General features: G+C 43.7%; 2 protein-coding genes across 6 annotated transcripts in view; both read right to left on the reverse strand.

The window, feature by feature from the left end:
• Positions 1-362: 362 nt before the first annotated feature.
• LOC126993973 (ribosomal protein S6 kinase alpha-2-like) lies at positions 363-3,444 on the reverse strand. The gene is made up of 3 exons (XM_050853194.1): positions 2,827-3,444; positions 2,709-2,785; positions 363-417 (listed from the first exon to the last, which is right to left on the reverse strand). Exons 1-3 carry the CDS (start codon positions 3,442-3,444, stop codon positions 363-365), a joined length of 750 nt encoding a protein of 249 aa, XP_050709151.1.
• A 7,843-nt stretch (positions 3,445-11,287) lies between these two features.
• Positions 11,288-14,774, reverse strand: part of LOC126993979 (uncharacterized) — a 33,919-nt gene continuing 30,432 nt past the window's right edge. For 3 of the 5 annotated variants that reach the window (XM_050853202.1, XM_050853199.1, XM_050853201.1), the window contains exon 10: positions 11,290-11,875. The gene's annotated coding sequence lies outside the window, so the exon portion shown is untranslated. Of the gene's footprint in view, positions 11,876-14,774 lie in introns of all 5 variants that reach the window. The other 2 variants (XM_050853204.1, XM_050853205.1) reach the window with 2 other exon arrangements.

Raw genomic sequence — 14,774 nt, forward strand, 5'->3', positions numbered from 1 at the left:
ATACCTAGGCGTGAATACAAGCGACGGGACAACAGGGAAAACTGTAAGGGAAGGGATCGCAATGGGACAGATAGCGTTTGGAAGGTTATGGCAAGATACGGCAGATACGACGAGCACAAGATTGAAACTTAGATTGCTGTTTGCCGTTGTAGTACCTACCACTCTATACGGAGCGGAGTGGTGGGTGCTGAAGAAGGAAGAGGAGAGGAAACTACTTGCACTCGAGATGAAGTGTTTGAAAAGAGTCTGCGGATGATGGAAGGACAGAGTACGAAATGAGGAGGTGAGAGCAAGAATGGGACAAGTAGTTACAATTCTGGACAGAGTGCAAGATATGCAAAGGAGATGGTTTGGTCATGTGGTCATGACGAACGATGGCCAAACGCAGCATTGCACGGCAGAGTCAGGGGCACCAGACTGAGAGGGAGACTTAGAGACACGTGGTTGAAGAGGTTCAGGATGAGCAACAACAACAGACGTCTGAGAGAGCTATTAGAATACAGCTACGGAGACAGTTCAAGGGCGTAATGAAAAAAAATAAAAAAAGGTTAAAGGAGTGTTCAAAATCAGAATCAGAAACTGATACAAAGCTGCTAATGTGAGGCTTTCAGGGAACTGTTATAATATTGGCTGAAAGTTTGTGCAAGCATCATCATCATCATCAGCAGCACTAGTATCAGCACTCCACTATTATGATCTCGAAGGCCAAAAGTTTGCCTCCCTCTCTCTAACTCTGTCCGTCTATCTGTCTATCTGTCTATCTATATCAGTCTTACTATCTTTCTCACTAACCAAGAATTTCGTGGTATATGTTATGTATCCTAAGTGAGACGTTGAATAACCACATAAATAAGCATAACCAAAGCTATAGAACAGTGAGTTAAGTCCCCCTTGAAATGGTTAACTAAGAAAACGAAGAAAAGCCAAGAAATACGAATTATCTCTTATCTACAGGCCAAGACGTCAAGCCGAATTGATGCATATATAATTTTCTCCCAGTGCTTTTTTTTTTTTGCTTTTTTTTGTTCACCTCCCTGTCGTTCCCGGCCCACTCTCGTTCTCTCGTCGTTAATCTCTCATTCAGTTCCCTTCTCACTGCACGTGTAATTTTCCTTTTTTTCCGAGGTCAAGTAGAGGCGGATTTTTCTTTCACTTTTTTCAGCTCCCTTCACTTCTCTGCTTGTGCCTGTCTCATTTTGTTTTCTTCCACTGCTTTCTCACCAATATACTTCATCTCTACGTACACTCATACTTTTGTTCTATTCCTCTAGTTGTTCTTGTTCTTCTGTTTGTTCTTAATCATATGCTTGTTGCCATAGTTTGCTTCCTAACACTCTCTCTCACTCTCCCTCCATCCCTCTTTCTCTTCCATCTCCTTTATCATCAATCCACTTTCTCTTCTATAATATCTTACTCCTCATTATTCTCTCTCTCTCTCTCTCTCTCTCTCTCTCTCTCTCTCTCTCTCTCTCTCTCTCTCTCTCTCTCTCGTAACCTCAACATGCAAGCCGAGATAAAGAGAAGCTGAACTTAACTTACTCCTGAGTCGCACAGAAAGAAAACGAGAGGCGGAGGAACAGAACTAGAGCGCCAAGCAAGTGACTCCTAATCTTGCGTGGCCTTTCAGTCTCCGAAAACTCCGCCGCGCCAGGACTTTCCTCGCAGGAGACACACAGCGGCGGCGAAGTTTGGCCGGTTAAATTAGGCTGACTATGTAGAGAACTGGAGCGTGACGTTGTTCTAGTGTTTGGTGTGTCCTTGTTGTTGTTATTGTCGTTGTTGCTGTCTCTGTCTCTCTCACTCACTCGCACACACACACACACACACACACACACGCACATAATTGTATTGTTTTCCTCATCCTGTTTAATTCCATACCATCTGCTTTTTTCCTGATATGCCGTTTTTATCGTGTGTGTGTGTGTGTGTGTGTGTGTGTGTGTGTGTGTGTGTGTGTGTGTGTGTGTGTGTGTGTGTGTGTGTGTGTGTGTGTGTGTGTGTGTGTGTGTGTGTGTGTGTGTGTTTCTGCATACTTCTGAAATTATATTGGATAAAAGCGTTTAGAGAGAGATTGAAAGGGAAGAAGTACATGTAGCTTGACCAGCAATGAGAGAGAGAGAGAGAGAGAGAGAGAGAGAGAGAGAGAGAGAGAGAGAGAGAGAGAGAGAGAGAGAGAGAGAGAGAGAGAGAGAGAGAGAGAGAGAGAGAGAGAGAGAGAGAGAGAGAGAGAGAGAGAGAGAGAGAGAGAGAGAGAGAGAGAGAGAGAGAGAGAGAGAGAGAGAGAGAGAGAAGTACACAGATAAAAAAGATAGCCAAGTTGATAAATGGATACAAATATAAATATATAGATAGATGGATAAGTAGATGATAAAATATAAAGTTAAATCCACTAAGAAGTGTGTTCCTTGGTGGGTGTGGAGTAACTGCCGCCATAGGGAAGAACTGGACAGGTAAAAGTCTTCAGACGCTAGGAAAGGAAGTCCTGCCTTGTCTTCCTCCTTATGGGTGTGCATTCCTCACCTACTGGTGGGTGTGGAGTATCTGCCTCCAAAGGAAAGAATTGGACTGGTAAAACCATTCATCCGTTAGGAAAGGAAATCCTGCCTTGTTTTCCTCCTTAGTAATGGCGGCGGCGCGGGAAGAGGCAGGAAAAGGCCTTGCGAACACGCCGGACAAAGGCCGCCTTCTTGGATGTCTCGCCCGCGTACATTCTGACTGTCTCGATGATCTGGGCCACCGAGGGCCGCTCTTCCGGGTCTGCTGCCATGGCGCTGTCGGCCAGCACCTCCAGGCCGGGGTAACGCGTGTGTGGCACGTGGCCAGGACGCGCTTCAGGACGTAGCCGAGGGAGAACACGTCCACAGGGGGCGAGCACGGCGCGCCGCGCCGCAGCTCCGGGGCTATCCAGGGCGTGCAGTGCGTGTGCGTGAGCGCGTTGCGGAGTCCTGTGCCGAATGTCTTGGCCAAGCCGTAGTCAATGAGGGACACCTGCAGGAGGCTATCGGCGCCTTGGTGCAGCACCACGTTGTCGGGCTTGATGTCGGTGTGGGCGTATCCGCGGGCGTGGAGCTGCCGCACGTCCCGGGCCAGCGCCACGAAGGCCGCCAGTTTGTCAGTGTCGCGGGGAGCAAGGTTTTGCAGGTCGCAGAAGGTGTTCTGGCCGCGGAAGGTGGTGAGCATGGCGGGGAACCCAAAGCTGGTGCCCAAGACCTTGGGGGCGCCCGCCGCGCCGTCTAGGTCCAGCAGGATGTCAAACTCCCTGCGGAACATGCCGGCGAGGCGCTGCTCCCTAGCCACCTTGAGGCAGCACAGGGCGCCGCCGACCTCCACCAGGTACACCGTGCACGAGGCGCCGCGCCCCAGCACCTGCTTGTGCTCGGCCACCAGCGTGTCGATGCGCTCACTCGTCAGCACGAGGAGGGGGGTGGTGTGTGGGGGAGCCATTTCTCTGTCTCACCATGCCGTATGTGTGTGGCGATTTAGGGTTAGACCTCGGTTTTCAACGGTTAGTTTTGTTCAGTTCGGTTTAGCTTGGAGTTAGGGCGGAAAAAGAGGGAGTCTAGATCTGGACGGCTGTCGCATGCACGAACACACGCACCCACGCACGCACGCACGCAGGCACACACACACACACACACACACACACACACACACACACACACACACACTGTTGTTGGAATATCTGGTATTAGCTTATCGAGAGCGTGCGCTAATACTAAGAATTTTTTTGAAAAAGTGCTAAAAATTATTGCCTCTATTAACCAGTTTTCTATGGCTCTCTTAAACATATTTTGCTAATAAATCTGGGAGCGAATTATATATATATATATATATATATATATATATATATATATATATATATATATATATATATATATATATATATATATATATATATATATATATATATATATATATATATTATGGCGGACCCTCCATGTACGCAACTTCCTTGTTGGGTTGCAAGTGGTGAATGCTGACCCACCAGTTGACGAAAGCTCACCCTCTCTGGGTGAGATCAGGGAGGCTGTGGCCAAGTTGAGGGGTGGGAAGGGACCTGGTGCCTGTAACATCAGCGCGGAGCTGCTCAAAGTTGGAGGTGATGCCATGATCCATGGGTTGCATGCGGTCTTGACTGCCGTAAGACAGTCCGGTACCATTCCTCATGACTGGAAGAGGGGGTTGGTCGTCCCTATCTGGAAAGGGAAAGGGGACCGCCAGGACTGCAACAACTACCGTGGTATTACACTGCTCAGTGTGCCAGGCAAGGTGCCTCCCCACCTATTGCTGATGCGAATTCGCAGGTAGCTGCTGAAGCTGCAGAGACCTGAACACCTGTAATGAGTTTTCCGGAGTATTTTCAAGGTCCCATCACAGAGGCTTCGTCAGACTACCGCCAGGGCCGTAAACTACCCCTGGACACGCCCAACACTCCACGACAGCCTTGCCCAGTGTGTGTGCCTGGACGCCGAAAGGTTTACCAACATGACCCCCGAAGTAGCCGGTGACGTGTGATTCAGGGCGCCGCGACTGGCTCGGGTCCGGCATGCATGGCAGAGTTTAAAGGCCCATCATTCATCCCTGCGCCGCCCTCAAGGTCACGCTGGCCCTAGCCCCGCCCCGGCACACGATAGAAAACGTTTTTTTTGTAAGGCAGACTCCGGGATTTGATGGCGCTCCCTGCTGGAGTGACTGACTTAGTTTAAGAATGGCTGATTGAATGCCTTGACTGACTGACTGACTTATCTTGACTAGCTGACCATGCTGATGTAAGTGACTGACTGACCGACTGACTCGCTGGCTGTGTGGCTACGAAAATAACTGACTGAATGGCTGACTGACTAAATGACTGACTGACTGACTGACTGACTAGCTGTCTGACTACATACGTAACTGTCTCACTGCCTGACTAACTAATGAATAAATGACTGACTGATTTGGCAGACTGACTGACTGACTGACTCTGTGGCTACGTAAAAAAAATGATTGACTGCCTGACTGACTAAATGCCTGACTGACTGACTGACTGACTAGCTGTCTGTCTACCTACGTAACTGTCTGACTGCCAGATTAATTAATGCATAAATGACTGACTGATTTAGCTGACTGACTGACTGACTGACTGACTGACTCTGTGGCTACGTAAAAAAAATGATTGATTGCCTGACTGACTAAATGACTGACTGACTGACTGCATGAATGAATGAATGAATGAATGGCTAACACACTGAATGAATGAGTGAATGGTTAACTATCTAACTGACTGGCTATCTGACTAACTGAGTGACTGACTGAGAGAGAGAGAGAGAGAGAGAGAGAGAGAGAGAGAGAGAGAGAGAGAGAGAGAGAGAGAGAGAGAGAGAGAGAGAGAGTCACTACGTACGAAAGGAGAATAAGGGAGCTAAATTTTAAGAAGAGCTAATGGAGATAATTAATGAAAATATACCGAAATGTAATACAATGAAAGCATCAGTCTATTTATTTTCCGTCCCTTGTAGTTAAGCCGATGACATTATTAACGTTTTGTCCATGTGTAAATATGACAATGACAACGACAACAGCAGGAAATGATAATACCTATACTACAACAGTAATATCAGCAACAACTATTGCTACGATAACAACTATTACTACTAACACCGCTATTGCTACTACTACTACTGCTACTACTACTACTACTACTACTACTACTACTACAACTATTACTACTAATAGTATTACTACTACTACTACTACTACTACTACTACTACTACTACTAATAATAATAATAATAATAATAATAATAATAATAATAATAATAATAATAATAATAATAATAATAATAATAATATTATTATTACTACTACTACTACTACTACTACTACTACTACTACTACTACTACTTTCACTCAAAGTAGATTTCATTGTTGATCATTTAAACTACAGAGTAAAATTAGTAGTTTATTCACCCAGTCTTATAAGGCACCATTATCGCACACAGGATCATCACCTGCCCAAGTAATATAGGTAAGGCGACTTTAAGAATGTTACCTGAGGTAATTATTGTTTAGAGATTCTGATGGTGAACTAAGGGTCATAGGACAGGGTCCACTGATTAGCCGTTAGCTTACGTATCTTACATCATGAATTACACTTGTAAATACCATCAACACAGGATAACATTAACACCTTAAACTAACATGCACACATGGGAATAATTAGCACTAACATCATAATTGTTTCCACCCACACGGGGAAACACAGACTCCACCATTCCACACCTTAATTAAGTCCTAACTAAAACTAGTGAGTGTTTGCGCTTATCCATTGTTATCCCTGAGAACGACACACATACCACCCTGATGGCCTCTCCTTCCTTCCTCTCTTCACACACCCTGCCAGGGTAATACTGTGAGGTATCGGCCGTCCTGTATCGAAGGTGTTCGCCGTCCAGGGGAAGCAGTGTTCGCTAATGACTGTGGCATCCAACCATATCACTAATACTACCTAGCACTAAATCACCTACTACTACTACTACTACTACTACTACTACTACTACTACTACCACTACTACTAATAATATTACTACTAATATTACTACTATTACTACAACTACTACTACTACTACTACTACTACTACTACTACTACTACTACTACAACTACTACTACAACTATTACTACTACTATTACTATTATCACTACAACTACTACTACTACTACTACTACTACTACTACAACTACTACTACAACTATTACTACTACTATTACTATTATCACTACTACTACTACTACTACTACTACTACTACTACTACTACTACTACTACTACTACTACTACTACTACTACTACTACTACTACTACTACTACTGCTACTATAACTACTAATATTACTACTACTATTACTACTACTACTACTACTACTACTACTACTAATAATAATAATAATAATAATAATAATAATAATAATAATAATAATAATAATATTACTACTACTATTACTACTACTATTACTACTACTACTTCTACTACTACTACTACTACATAAATGATACCTCCACCCATGTTTATTTTCCCGACACATAATCATGGAGGGCTCCATAGCTTGGAGGTCATTAGCCCCAACTCTGTTCGCTAATGACTGTGGCATCCAACCATATCACTAATACTACCTGACACTAAATCACCTATCATCTATTACGTCTAGATCCCCCTTTCCTTCCCTACTCAAGTCACTCCCGACCCACCTTAATGTCACTCTCCACCACTGTGGCTTCATAGTCCATATTGGAGATGTTGGTGGCTTTTGGGCCAGATTGTGTGGTGCCCCTGAGACATAGGATGGCCGACCTGAGCAGGGAGAACGAGAGGCGACACCTCATCCAGGCGACAACGTGGCTCCTTGGCTGATGCTTCTTTTCTGAGATTAGTTCCGCGAGGCGTGCGTAGAAGCATTGGGCCCTGGGACCCATCCCGCCGGATGTGGTGAAGACGAGGGGGGTGAAGCTGCCTTGATCCACATGTTGGATTCTTTCACCGTATGCCCTTGTCTTCTCCTGCTCGTTCCTATGGTGGGCGGCTTGCAGGGGCAGCTCACGGTGACAGGCAGCCATCGGGTCGAATATGCGGATGTCCATGAACGCCCGCTGTCCGCGCACCCATAATCCGCGGGCACTTACATCAACCCGTGCCTCCTGTGAGGTATTGGCTGTCCTGTACCGAAGGTGTTCGCCGTCCAGGGGAAGCAGTGCCGGCTCGGTAGTGACGTCTTGGCATACCTCCCCGAGCATGCTGGCTGTCAGATCCCTCACTTCATCTACTACTACTACTACTACTACTACTACTACTACTACTACTACTACTACTACTACTACTACTACTACTACTACTACTACTACTACTACTACTACTACAAATTCCCCCAGGGCGGACTCCCCTTCTGGCTGCCGACCCGAGAGGTGTCTTGATAGCTCCTCGAACCTCTTTCTTCTCAATTTCAGCAACATTCGCGGTCTTCGTTCTAATTTTCATTCTGTGGAACATCATCTCTCCTCCTCTAAGCCTCACCTTCTCTTCCTCACCGAAACACAGGTTTCTGAGGCTACGGAGAGCAACCTCTACTCTGTTCCCTCATACTATCTCTATCCTAAATTTCAATCCAGAGCTGGATGTTGCGCCTACGTGCGCAACGACATCACTTGCTCTCGTGCACACAACCTTGACTCTTCTGAATTTTCTACCATCTGACTAAGACTTCATTGTCATTCTATTACTAAATACATCTGTGTTGTTTATCTCTCACCTAACTCTACTAACTATGTAAAATTCTTTGACTATTTGAACTCTAAAGTGGAGCACATCTTGACCCACTCTCCCTTCGCTGAAATCTCCATCCTAGGAGATGTTAATGTTCACCACCATATTTGGCTTTCATCCTCTTTAACTGACCATCCTGGTGAACAAGCCTACAACTTTGCTATCCTCAACGACCTAGAGCAGTTGGTCCAGCACCCTACACATATTCCCGACCGTTTTGGATACCGGCCCAACATTCTAGACCTCTTCCTTACCTCAAACCCTTCTGCTTATTCTGTCAAACTGTTCTCTCCGTTGGGCTCCTCCGATCACAATCTTATTTCTGCATCCTGACCAATCGCTCCTGTACACCCTCTGGACCCACCGAAAAGGCGATACTTCTGGCATTTTGCTTCAGCTCGGTGGGACGACCTGAGGATGTACTTTTCCGATTTCCCGTGGAATGATTATTGCTTCCAGGATAGAGAACCCTATGTGTGTGCTCAGCGCATCACAGACGTGATTCTCTTTGGAATTGAGGCATACATTCCTCGTTCTTTCTCTACCCCTCACGCTAAAAAGCCTTGGTTTAATCACGTTTGTTCTCATGCTGTCAATGACCGAGAGGCAGCTCACAAAAGGTACCATAGCCTTCAAACTAATGTTACTTATGAACTTTACATTTCTGCCCGGAATCGTGCCAAATCTATTCTCCGACTAACCAAAAACTCTTTCATTAATAGAAAATGTCAAAACCTTGCTTTCTCTAACTCTTCCCGTGACTTTTGGCATCTAGCCAAAAACATCTCCTCCAGCTTCACTTCTTCATCTTTCCCTCCACTCCTCAGTCCTGATGGCAACACTGCCGTCTCATCTATCTCTATGGCTTAACTCTTCTCTCAAACTTTTTTCTAAAAACTCCACTCTGGACGATTCTTGGCATATTCCTGCTACTCATCCTCCCTCTGACTCCTTTATGCCTGTTATAAAGATTCTTCAAAATGATGTTTTTTATGCCCTCTCTGGCCTCAATCCTCAGAAGGCATATGGACCTGATGGAGTGCCTCCTATTATCCTTAAAAGCTGTGCCTCCGTGCTGTCACCCTGCCTGGTGAAATTCTTTCGCCTCTGACTGTCAACATCTACCTTTCCTTCCTGCTGGAAGTATGCCTTCATACAGCCTGTGCCTAAGAAGGGTGACCGTTCCAATCCCTTAAACTGCCGTCCTATAGCTTTACTTTCTTGTCTATCTAAAGCTTTTGAATCACTCCTTAACCGGAAGATTCAAAAGCACCTTTCCACTTCTGACCTTCTATCTGATCGCCAGTATGGGTTTCGGTGAAACCTTTGCCATTGCGCTGGACATATCAAAAGCTTTTGATAGGGTCTGGCACAAATCTTTGCTTTCCAAACTACCCTCCTACGGTTTCTATCCTTCTCTCTGTACCTTTATCTTCAGTTTCCTTTCTGACCGTTCTATTTCTGCTGTGGAAGACGGTCACTGTTCTTCCCCTAAACCTTTTAACAGTGGTGTCCCACAGGGTTCTGTCCTATCTCCCACTCTTTTTCTGTTGTTCATTGATGATCTTCTTTCCAAAACGAACTGTCCTATCCATTCTTACGCAGATGATTCCACTCTGCATTACTTAACTTCTTTTAATAGAAGACCCACCCAACAGGAACTTAACGACTCAAGGCTGGAGGCTGCAGAACGCTTAGCCTCAGTCCTAACTATTCTTTCCGATTGGGGCAAGAAGAACCTGGTGTCCTTCAACGCCTCAAAAACACAGTTTCTCCACCTATCCACTCGACACAATCTTCCAAACAACTATCCCCTATTCTTTAACAACACCCATCTATCACCTTCTTTAACACTAAACATCCTCGGTCTATCCTCAACTCAAAATCTCAACTGGAAACTTCATATCTCATCTCTTACTAAATCAGCTTCCTCGAGGCTGGGCGTTCTGCAGTCTCCACCAGTTCTTCTCCCCCGCACAGTTGCTGTCCATTTACAGGGGCCTTGTCCGCCCTCGTATGGAGTATGCATCTCATGTTTGGGGGGGGTCCATTCACACAGCTCACCTAAACATAGTGGAATCAAAGGCTCTTCGTCTCATCAGCTCTCCTCCTCATACTGATAGTCTTCTACCTCTCAAATTCCGCCGCCATGTTGCCTCTCTTTCTATTTTCTATCGATATTTTCATGCTGAGTGCTCTTCTGAACTTTCTAACTGCATGCTAACCGCGGCCCCGCTGCACAAGACTTTCTACTCATGCTCATCCCTATACTGTCCAAACCCCTTATGCAAGAGTTAACCAGCATCTCCACTCTTTCATCCCTCACTCTGGTAAACTCTGGAACAATCTTCCTTCATCTCTATTTCCTGCTGCCTATGAGGAGGGAATCAGGACACCTCTCCTCCTGAAATTGACTTATCTTTCGGCCACCTCTTTGGATTCTTTTTAGGAGCAGCGAGTAGCTTGCTTTTTTTTTTTATTAATGTTTACTTTTTTGTGCCCTTAAGCTGTCTCCTTTGCTGTAAAAAAAAAAAAAAAAAAAAAAAAAAGTACCTCCACCATCAACACCAGAACCTCTAAACATGCCTATATTTCATCACCACTGCCATCAACACCTCCACAAAGGCCATCAACACCAATTTGCATCACCACCAGTACAGTAAACACCGTTCACCACCACTCATCAGTCATCACCGTTTAAAAGAGGCTAGTTTTCAACACCACCACAGACTGACATCACCACCACTTCATCACTACACACCAGCACCCCTAACAATGCTTCTCATCACTGTCATTAACACTTTCAACACCACCACCACCACTCAGGACTAATTTTGGCAGATATTTTTGGGGGTCTAGAAGGCATCCTCAGGTGGGGAAAATTTTGAAAACCCAGCACTCTTCGGGGCATTTTTAGGCCGATGCAGAAGATATTTGGGAATCTCTATCCAGCCCCAGGAATTACAACCCTGCCACTGAAAACACTGCCAGGCCACTGACCAAAGCCTGCCGCTGCTATAGGCTACGACATAAAAAAGATAATAATAATAATAATAATAATAATAATAATAATAATAATAATAATAATAATAATAATAATAATAATAGTAATAATAAATAATTGACACAAAAAGTGACCACCAGTGCAGGATGAGGGTTTGGGTCCCTCCCACCACCACAGACAGTATTTTTCAGTCACTGCCGAGTGGCCCAACACTACCCACATGCTGTCATGGTGGACGCCTGTCAACCCAGACTCTAGATTCTCTCTCTAAAAGAGGGGATCAGAAGTGATCCAGGCAAGGTGGCGCCACTATAAACACTTCCCTGCACTATAGAGGGCTGGGGCTGGCCGACGGGACCCACCACCAAGAAAGACTACCACACCTAGAGGCAGAAAAAAAATATTGCTGACACATTACTATAGCCGCCACCGCCACTGCAGCCCTCCGCCCTCCATTCCCTAAGGCTGGAGACGGGTCTGAAGATCCCCGGCACTGGCAGTGTGCTGGGCAGCCTGGGGTCTTGTGGCCTGGTGTTGGCACTGGGCTGCTGCTCCCAAGGTCTGGTGATGCTGAGGCCTGGAGAGCGAGGAAGGACTTGGTAAGTTATGAAAGAAACAAGATGGATGGCTGGATATAAGCAAAGTGATGATACGCATTTCCAAAAGCCAAGAAATGCAAGTAAATAATTACTAAATGATGGAATTTGTAAACACATAAACAGACAGACATATATCAGAGTTGCTTTGATTTAAATTATGTGATTTAATCTATTACAGGACAAATATTAAAAAGCATAAAAAAGATTATCATTATATATATATATATATATATATATATATATATATATATATATATATATATATATATATATATATATATATATATATATATATATATATATATATATATATATATATATATATATATATATATATATATATATATATATATATATATATATATATATATATATATATATATATATATATATATATATATATATCTATATATATATATATATATATATATATATATATATATATATATATATATATATATATATATATATATATATATATATATATATATACAGATAAACATAGATAAATACTATTACAGATGAAAGGCTATAGGTTGAAGGGCTTAACACACACACACACTTTTTTAAAAAAAAATGCAAATTGGAGTGGGCTGTACAAAGCCAAAAGTACCCAAGACAAGTGGGAGGAGTTTTTAAAGCTGTACAAAGAAGCCGATAATAGTTATTTCCATGAGGTAACCAAAAGGATGTTGGTAAAAGAAGTGGTTTAACAAAAGATGCAAGGCAGCTAGAAAAGAAAGGAGGAAGCCTGGAAGGGATGGAGGAGACGAGGAAGAATCAACGCATGGAACAATTTCAAACAAGGAAGGAATGAATATACAAAGATTAGAAGAGAAGAAAAACGGAAATATGAAAAAGATATAATCGACAAATGCAAAGACCAACCTAAATTATTTCACAGACATGTGAACGGCAAATTAAAGAATAGAGAAACAATCGATAAACTGAAAATGGGTGGAACTGCATATGAAGCCCCAGCAGAGATGGCAGAAGTGATGAACAACAGCTTTCATAGAGTTTTCACAAAGGAAGACGAATTCGTACAACCACCGGGCCAGGAAAGAGGAAGGGTTATGCAGGAGATACAGTTAACGGTGCAGGAGGTCAAGGAAAGCTTGAACAAGCTGGATGTAAGAAAGGCGACAGGGCCGGATGAAGTGTCAGGCTGGATCCTGAAAGAATGTAGTGAGCAACTTGCAGAGAAACTGCACTCCATAATGAGTGCCTCCCTGCGTGAAGGAAGGGTACCACAAGATTGGAAGAGAGCAAACATAGTACCAATTTATAAAGGAGGAGAGAGAGAGGACCCATTAAATTACAGACCGGTATCACTCACTAGTGTGGTTGCAAAGATATGTGAGAGGTTGGTTAAAAACAGGTGGTCGGATTTTTTGGTAAGTGAGAGTTATCTCGGATTGCCAGTTTGGATTCAGGAGGGAGATCGTGTGTCACCAACTTGTTATGTTATTACTCAAGGGTGGCAGATTTAATACAAGAGAGAGAAGGCTGGGGGGATGGAGTGTATCTGGATTTGAAAAAGGCATTTGACAAAGTACTGCACAGAAGACTAATTTGGAAAAAAAAAATAGGGGTGGAGTGGGTGATGGACTGATTAAGTGGCTGGAGGACTTCCTAACTAACAGGGAAATGAGGACAATAATTAGGGACAAGGCTTCCAACTGGTGTCCAGTGAGGAGTGGGGTCGCACAAGGTTCGGTGCTGGCGCCAATAATGTTTGTTGTTTATATAAATGATATGGTGGAAGGAGTGACCAGCTATGTGAGTTTGTTTGCAGATGATGCAAAGCTATTGAGACGAGTCAATGATGTGAAAGACTGTGAGGCATTGCAGAGAGACCTGGACAAAATATGGGAGTGGAGTGGTACATGGCAGATGGAATTCAACCTTGGGAAATGTAAAAAAATAGTGTTTGGTAGGAGTGGTAGAAGATGTGAATATGATTATTAGATGGGAAGTGAGATAATATGCAAAGGAGTGGAAGAAAAAGATCTGGGAGTGACTATCTCAGAGAACATGTCACCGGAGAAACACATCAACAGGATAACGGGACAAACTATGAATTTGCTGAGGAACATAAGGACGGCATTTGTGTATTTGGACGACGAGATGAAGAATAAAATAATAGTTACAATGATAAGGCAAGATTGGAGTATGCAGCAGTGGTCTGGTCTCCTCATGAAAAGAAGAATATAAGAAAGCTGGAAAGAGTACAGAGAATGGCAACTAAGATAACATAAGAACATAGGAGTCTACAAGAGGCCGGTAGGCCTGTATGAGGCAGCTCCTCTGAACCTAAGCTCCCGTGTATCTAACCCCACCTAATAATCGCTGTTCATGAATTTATCCAATCTATTTTTGAATGTGACAATTGTATTGGCACTCACCACATGACTGCTAAGCCTATTCCACTCATCCACCACCCTGTTTGTCAACCAATTTTTGCCTATGTCCCTGTTGAATCTGAATTTATCCAGTTTAAACCCATAACTTTGTGTCCTACCCTGTTCTCTTACCAACAAAACCTTATGAATGTCTCCCTTATTAAAGCCCTTCATCCATTTATAAACCTAGATCATGTCTCCACGCACCCTTCGCCTTTCTAGAGAATGCAAGTTTAACTGTTTGAGTCTTTCCTCGTATGGCAAGTTTCTCAACCCCTGAATCATCTTAGTCATCCTCCTCTGCACTGATTCTAACATTTTGATATCCATTCTATAGTAAGGTGACCAGAACTGAACTGCATAGTCAAGATGAGGTCTAACTAATGTTATATATAGTTTGAGGAAGACTTTGGCGCTTCTGTTGCTTACGCTCCTTGAAATAAATCCCAGTACCCTATTTGCTCGATTTCAA

This window comes from Eriocheir sinensis, unplaced genomic scaffold (assembly GCF_024679095.1).
Source record: "Eriocheir sinensis breed Jianghai 21 unplaced genomic scaffold, ASM2467909v1 Scaffold70, whole genome shotgun sequence".
NCBI classification, from domain to species: Eukaryota; Metazoa; Arthropoda; class Malacostraca; order Decapoda; family Varunidae; genus Eriocheir; species Eriocheir sinensis.